General features: G+C 40.0%; 1 protein-coding gene across 4 annotated transcripts in view; it reads left to right on the top strand.

Moving 5' to 3' along the window:
- Positions 1–8,220, top strand: part of LOC139945746 (A disintegrin and metalloproteinase with thrombospondin motifs 6-like) — a 100,982-nt gene that overhangs the window by 6,260 nt on the left and 86,502 nt on the right. The window contains exons 1-2 of one of the 4 annotated variants that reach the window (XM_071943132.1): positions 2,138–2,457; positions 6,762–7,444. In XM_071943132.1, coding sequence (XP_071799233.1) covers positions 7,342–7,444 — 103 coding nt within the window. In that variant the 5' untranslated portion in view covers positions 2,138–2,457; positions 6,762–7,341. Of the gene's footprint in view, positions 1–2,137; positions 2,458–6,171; positions 7,445–8,220 lie in introns of those variants that run through there. The other 3 variants (XM_071943133.1, XM_071943134.1, XM_071943131.1) reach the window with 3 other exon arrangements.

Raw genomic sequence — 8,220 nt, 5'->3', positions numbered from 1 at the left:
ATAACAATTTATTTTTATGTCTACATGACGTGTAGGGAACAAGGTGAAGCATAACTTGTGTACCTTTCCCATGAAAACTGGACAATCCGATCCAAAACAACATCAAAGACAGGACAATACAATAAGGGGTGAGACTCGATACAATGTAATGATTGGCTTAACAATATTTATATAATAAGATAAAATTTATATAATAAGTTAAAATTAAATAAAAACTCTAACAGGCAAAAACTATCGATAATAGTTTTTCAGTTTTTTTAGCAAACACAAAAATGTATGATTATTTCAAGATAATTCCAGTAAAATGACACCACGTTGAAACGGGCTGTTTCTGAAGAGGGGTGTTTTGTTAGGTCTCTCAAACAGATTACCTAAACTTTGGTTTTTAGTAGGGGACCCACTTGCTTCTGGTACACGATTTGTAACATTATGACATTGTTGTTCTCGAGAAATTGATAACAGCATTTTACATGTCGCCTTCAGGATTTCTGTTTTCAGTCTGGATGGAGGAAGACATTTCTGTGTGTCTGGCCAGGAGGAAATTTCCTTGGTCTTACCAGAATTCCAGGCCAGTATGACGAAACGTAGACATGGCCCCAATTTGGAAAGATTGAGACGTTTCCTTGATCGGGGATATCCCCAAATAGTTTGATCTCTGATGATATTGAAGTCACAAGTCATATGGTCCAGTCCCTTGTGACTGGACCATATGACTTGTGACTTCACTTGTGACTGGACCATATGTTTTGTGACTTGACTTGTGACTGGACCATATGACTTGTGACTTCACGTGTGACTGGACCATATAACTTGTGGCTGGACCATGTGACTTGTGGCTGGACCATATGGCTTGTGACTTGACTTGTGACTGGACCATATGACTTGTGACTGGACCATATGACTTGTGGCTGGACCATATGGCTTGTGACTTCACTTGTGACTGGACCATATGACTTGTGAGTGTACCATGTGACTTGTGACTTGACTTGAAGTTGCAAAGATGACTTGCTGCCAACTCTGCCTATTTAGTAGCGCTGGTCATATCCCATAAGTGGGTCTTCCAGTAAACGGTTCAAGAGTCAATAGTTCTACCTGATTAATGATGGAAAACTTGAATGAGATTGATCAGCTGTCTACATAAGTAAACCTATTTAGTTTGTTGTCCATAATACTTTAACAGCGTTACGGAACAGCATCAAGCTTGTAGATTATCCAAGAAGCTTAATGTCGTAAATAAGGAATGGCGTGGGAGGATTCAATTCAAATCCAGGGGGGCAGTCGTCCAGGGGATGTTTAAAGGCAGTGGACACACTATTGGTAATTACTCAAAGTAACTGTTAGCATAAAAACTTACTTGGCAACGAGCAATGGAGAGCTGTTGATAACATTGTGAGAAACGGCTCCCTCTGAAGTAACGTAGTTTTTGAGAAAGAAATATTTCCTCACTAAAATATTTGAATTGAATTCGAGGTCTCGAATTCAAGGCATCTGAAAGCACACAACTTGTGCGACAAGGGTGTTTTTTTTTTCTTTAGTCTCTTTCCCTTAATCCCTTTCTTTCTCTAAAACCGCTTTCCTTTGAAGGGAATGTATCTCGAAATGTTCTACCTTATTAGCAGCTGCAGTGCTACTAACCATAGTAAGTTTTTTACGGTCATGAATTTTGATAGTAATTTCCAAAGTTATAACCTCCCTTTAAACAACAATACTTTTGATAGATCAGAGTTCAGACCACACTTTATTATAACCTACGTGTCTGCATTATGTGCTTTTTGTCTTTAGAAGAAGAAGAAATGAAGGAAATACAAATTATTGCTTCCAATGTTGTTTCTTTTCTCCTCCTGTTTATCTCTGGTTGCCTCTCCCAGCATCCATCCAAACCATTTCAAAACACTTGAGATGTATCTCGGCATGGTCTCACAGCAAGCAGCGTATAGTCTTTATGAGGCTACAAGAATGTCCCGTTTCTGCTTCAGTGGAAATGATTGGATCCCTCTAATGCTGAACTGGCTTTATTCACCCCAGTAAGGCTTCTGTACCCGTCTTACAAAAGGGGGCTTTTATACCCCAAAACGAGACCTATTCAAGGGAGGATACGGAAGACTCACCTTCTGTGACTTCTTTCGAGGTCTCACCCTCTGCAGTCAGTGACATCTTCCTCACGGGGAGTGGACACGTCTGGACACGGTCTGTATATCTCGTCTCTGGTTGCGTCTATGTCTCGTGGAATCTATCAATATTTTATGGATAATGTCATGTTGTTTTATTGTTGACGTCGGTGGATTATATTGTTGGTCAGAAGTTTTACTTTCTGGGGAGTCCTGGCTGATTTGTCAATCACACTGTGAGGGAAGGGATCTTTCGGATAATATAAAGTGTCGGATGTCTAAACCCGGATTCTTGTTAAATCACATCGCTGCGTCAGTAAAGGGAAGAAGTAATCTACTGTTTATATAGGTGAGTGTAAGGTGTATTATGAGAGCAAACTTAGGGGCTAGCAATGACGATCTTGTTTGATTTGTTTCGCAGTATTTAATTTTATTACCAGTCGTGACGTTGCGAAGTGTCGAAGTCTGCTTTGATTTTGATGGATAGTGTCAGATGGTTGAGACTTCAAAACACAGTAGATGATGAAGTTCTTGAAGGGTTGGATCGCGTTGCTATGGAATGAAAAATAGCAAACATCGCACTTCATTTGTTCTCAATTGAATGTGACCTCTAATTATACCTTCTTCAGTGGCTATGTAATGTTATTGTGCAATACTAACATTATGTGACGTTTCCGAGCCCTCCGTAATGTGGCAACGAAGAAAACAAGTTTAATCTTTAGAAAACTGATTTTATTGAACCTTCAGAACCGAAATGTATACCGTACGAAAACGCCTGGAGTACGTGACTTTCTAAACGTACAGTTTAAAGATTGGTGCTTCTCCAAGCTTGTTTTAAACTTTGGTACGAAACCCAAGTGATCCAAGGAGCTGATTGCTTTACAACAACAAAATAACGACCGTGCAGTCTTGTTTTGTTTCGATTTCCTGGTATCTTATCCATTGGTCTACCTCCATGGTAAAACTGAATCTTTATTCACCCCATTCCTCCCACCCCACCAGTTGCCACAAAGGGTGTTTTAACACACATTCAAGCTCCATACAGTAGTCATGTATTCAGGTCGAAGACAGTGATGTATACCACACTCTTATACCACAATTAAAGACAATGTTCCATAATCAGAGCTCAAAATGAACAGTTTTTTCCGTACGGTTTGCTTCCCAATTACCCCCTAAAGAATTGAGCGGCCGAAAACCAAGCTTGTTTATCCCCAAAACACCATGTTGTCCTCCTTTGCATTGTTTCCCGTATTCCCTCTATCACCATCCCCTCATAAGTTCCTTTCCACAAAGAGTAAATCCAGAGATTTGCTGGATTTGTCATACTTTTTATCAGCTCAGGTTAAGCGGGAGTACTATAGGATTCGTACTAAAGGCTTAGGATGTCTGTTTGTGAGGCACACCATTATCTCTCGGAACTTAATTCTGGAAAGACGATCTCTAGTTGCCTTTAGAAAGCAAACTATCCGTAGAAGAAGTTGATCCCTTTGTATCCTAAACACAATCAAATACTCCAGTTTCGAAGATGGGATATACTCTGAAATGTAAGCGTCTCTCTTGTAAAAAGCCAGTTTGAATGTAATTTGTTGTTGGGGTGGGGACCTATGGGTTAACACTAGTCGCTGTTAACTGTAAGTTGACAATAACTAACTCGGGGTAACTGGCCCCTTAATTACCGTCTTATATCATTCTAAATGAGCTATTCTATCGACATGATCAATGATGGGACTAGATTGCAGTATAAAACGATCACCATTTAAAGAAAAAACACCTATGATAAATGATGATTAAAACGTCAGGAACAAATTTATAAATAGCATCTTGTTTGCAAAACATATCAAAGGACCACTTAAACATTCTTGGTATCGTTCATCGGATATTTTCCTCTCACTTTATCACAATAATTTAGTCATTATCGAAGTGTTTAATGTACTTTCTGTGGTGGCAATAACAACAACAACTGTTTACCATCGTTATATAAAAGGGTTGTGCTGTTTCAATCAAATTAAAATTCCCAAATGGTTGGTAGTACGAATTGTCCTTTCTCTATGGAATGACTGACTGGCGCAGAGAACACATCAGGGAACGATGTGTGTGAACTAGGGCCTATTGACCACGGAGCTTTTCCCGTGATCGATGACCAGGGCCCAATTTCAATTTCCTCATGTCTATTTAGAGCCACTTATAGGCACTGGACACTATTGGCTAAAATACTAACTTGGTAACGAGTAACAGAGAGCTGTTGTAACACACTGTGAATAAAAAACCTGGCTCCCCCTGAAGTAACGTAGTTTTTGAGAAAGAAGTATAATTTTTCAAAATTATTTTAGGCATTGCATGGTGATTGGTTTGCGGTAACATCATGTGTGTATCTACTCGCCAGTAGAGTTTGTTCTTTAGAGAAATATCCTTCTATATTCTATAAGTAACTTCTTAGTAAAATATTTCAATTTAATTCGAGACCTCAGCTGAGGTGTCGAATTCAAGCATCTGAAAGAACACAATTTGTGCGACAGGGGTGTTTTTTCTTCCATTGGTCGCTCGCAACTTCGGTGACCAATCGAGTTCAAATGTTCACAGTTTTTTTCATGTATAATGATGAGATACACCAAGTAGAAAGACTGGTCTTAGACAATAACATTGCCAATAATGTCCAGTGTCTTTAAGTAATGTCATGCTCTGATGGTCATGATCTGATGCCAGTCATTCACATAGAAAGAAGTATGGATTTCACATTCTAGTGAATCCCGATCTTTAAAATCATTAAACGGTGGATGGGGGTCATAGTCATCAGACTGACAGCTCAAGCTGAAAGCGCCTGTCTCCTCACGGGGTAAAATCTCCCCTAATGTCAAAGGTCAATGTATTCACCCTCTTTTGATTGACATAAAGACAGGTGACTTTAGTCCCCTTTGATCGGAAGCTTAAATCTCTTAGAGAAGATAATCTCTTGTTCTGTTTCAATTGACGTCAGTGAAGCCTAAACCTTGCCACCTTGTTGTGAATCAATCTACTGTATACGGGCAATTTATTTTTGTCCAAGCCAGACCAACGAAAGAAAACCTTTCAAATGACAATTTTAAACGAGAATTTTGAAGTTTTGTTTATTCCGACGAGCACTGTTTTCCGTAAATTTATGAAGATTTGTACCGATACGCAGTGTTTCATTGGTATTCGCAGTAAACCCAGTATGTTGCCAAGCAGCAGCGACACACAGGACGTGCCTCACAGGTCATGCGTCAAGTGTCGAAACAACTTTCGACGATTTTAGTGTAGCGCCCTCTGTTGTTGCGTATGTCCGTATATGACGGCTGTTTGGTGAACTTTATAATTATTGTGAAAGTTTGTTCGTGTCCAGTTCAAGTTTACCAACTCAATAACTGTGTCAGAAACAGGTCATGGTTTCTTGTTGTTATAAGTTTACCGCTGCTGAGGTATTTTTTCAACTGCGACTGACTTTTCCCGATGTCGTCGTAAAATCTTTTCTCAAATTGACATTTTTGACAATGGTGTTCACTATTCTCAAATATTTATAGAAAAGCTATGACGTACTGATGCATGATAGAAAACGCATTGATTGTGTTCATTAATGTGCTTGGTGGCCATGAACGTTCAAGTTCAAGTGGTGTTAAAATTGCTACCTAGAAAGCCGGCAAACCGTACGCACGTACCTACACAATAATAACCATCACATTTTTCTAAAGATGTTGTTCTATAGTAGTCCGCCACTTTTAAAATGGTTTTAAAATAACAATATTGCGTGAACTCATCAGATCCACACACATCCTTGAAAATAACGCCTTTACAATTTCCCGGCTGGGTGATTCTGGAGGATGTCACAGTCCATTGATTATCGAACTTGGAGTCATGCGCTGTGATTGGCTGTTGCTAATAGGCTAAAAGTTTTATCAGCCACTGACTGCGCACGTCACATTACGTTGCTGGTGTACATGTAATTATCTTGCAGGTATGTACATGTACAGTACATGTACATCCCATGTAATGCACAGCAGTGCAGGTGCGTACGTTATGTAGTTTTGTTGACCGGGTGTTTCGACCGTCACTCGTTATCAGAACACCAATGTAGACGGACAGTACAAATGGGCCACGGTCAAACGTGCATTAAAACTAGACCACTTGTCGAAAGTTTTGCACATTACTTCTTCATCAACAACACAACAGGCAGTTCTCCGCGTTCTCATGCCTCATGGATAGAAGTTTGCAGCAGTTCCTTATTATTGGCAGTCGTGAATGCAGTCTAAAGCAAAGCGAATCCCGGTTGCATGGAGCCCTTTATTCAGTGTGGGTTTTAGAACTGTCAACTTAATCTTGCACTCGATTCTGGAATTTAACTTCTTGTTCACAATTAGATTATTGAATTAGCAACAGCTGAATCACTGAACACAGAACAGTGACAGGTTGGGACAATCTGCATGCTGTTTGCTGAGCTAGCTGACAGTAGCAACAAATCAATCGTGGACGCTGTATTGTTCTATAACTTCAACAAGCAGCTCATGGCTATGCTGTTTTCGTTTGTTGACTTGGAAGATGCGTGAACCCAAGCAGCGACTCACGCACTTGTTACAAAACCATCCATCAACCGTTCGAAACATCCTTTTTGGTTAACCCTACTTTTTTTTTTACTCCTTGCAGCTGACAAAGTCAATCGGATCTGACCATTTAGATAACCGTATAATAAGCAGCTCTATCACTTCCGAAGTCGGGAAATAGACCTCGGCGAAGGACAACAAAAGGAGTGCCGTTCGTTATCAACAATCCACGGCTTCTGTGCAACCATAACCACGGATTTTTACAACCGCGGACCGGAATAACTTTGGGGAAACAGCGAGTAGTAACAACGTGGAGCTGGGTGTGTGTTTTTGGAGGGGACATTTTACACTGTTCAACTGGGTGTAATGTCTACTTCACGGATCTTTTCCCGGTTTGGGATACAACCTTGTAGTTGACATAACCGACTCAGTAAGTCTGAGTCACTCCCAGCAGAGTGTGTTCGGTGTCGGGACTACAGAACTGCCACTTCACCGGCAAAGAAGGGAAAAAGGTGGGCCACTACACCGAGCCCCCCTCTGAACGTCACGCCTGGGAAAGTTTATAGCCACCGGTCGCCCTTTGCCCTTCGATACGGGGGGATTTTCGGACAGTGCCGGGGTGTTAAAGGCAGCGCAAGCCGTGGTCGGTGTCAACAGACACAGTGCCACGGGCGGACTGTAGAATGGGAAAGTACATTGTATGGCTGCTTGTTGCTTGGATGTTTAGCCTTTTGGCAGTGGTTTATATTAGAAGGATCATCAAAGCTCCACTTTTAAGTTTAAACGGTAAGTCAAAACATTTCTTCTTCCATAGTAAAATGTCCATAAACCATGCATTTTAACATACCCCAAAAGAGAGCGACCTTTTATAAGCCTAATCCCGATTACTTACACACACTTTATTATACTATGAAATGGCCATCCCTTACAAACACAAGGACTTTTGCTCTGTTTGCAGGATATGTCACACAAAAAAAGTTGTCTGGGATTCTATCGGTCGACCTGCTGACAAAATATTTTGACATGCTTTATTTATTACACTCGCACATGCTAAATCCTGTCCCATTACTCATGGTCTTTGAACAAAGCTAGTGGACCAGCACTGTAGGCCTATATCTTACACATTAACAGTGAACCTGTTTTTTTTTGGGGGGGGGGGTGGGGAATGTAAATAGCTACATTTGAGTAGTGTCAAGGAAAGTTTGTGGACCATAACGAACTGCAGGTTGGCTCTGAAAAGTTGCTGAACAAGTTTTTATATGACACTTGTTGACAGGTGTGCAAATGCTGTAACAAAAAACTAATAAATATTTCAGAAACTAATTTATGGATATATTCGGAATGTTTTCAGTCATACCCTCAACTTTTTTTTATATATTTTGTTAAAAAAAAAATAATTAATGAAAATATTCTGTAATATCAATTTACGCTAATATATTTTATCATTTGCATAAAAGCTGCCACTGTCTGTATTCGATACTGCATGTGTAGCAACTCACTGTCCGTTTCTGTAGGCAGTAGTTTGTTTTGTAAAGATTGAACAATGTGTGTAAATAAATATA

The sequence above is a fragment of the Asterias amurensis genome, chromosome 13, assembly GCF_032118995.1.
Source record: "Asterias amurensis chromosome 13, ASM3211899v1".
NCBI classification, from domain to species: domain Eukaryota; kingdom Metazoa; phylum Echinodermata; class Asteroidea; order Forcipulatida; family Asteriidae; genus Asterias; species Asterias amurensis.
Note: the sequence above shows the minus strand (reverse complement) of the source record. Positions and strands in the feature narration are given on the sequence as shown.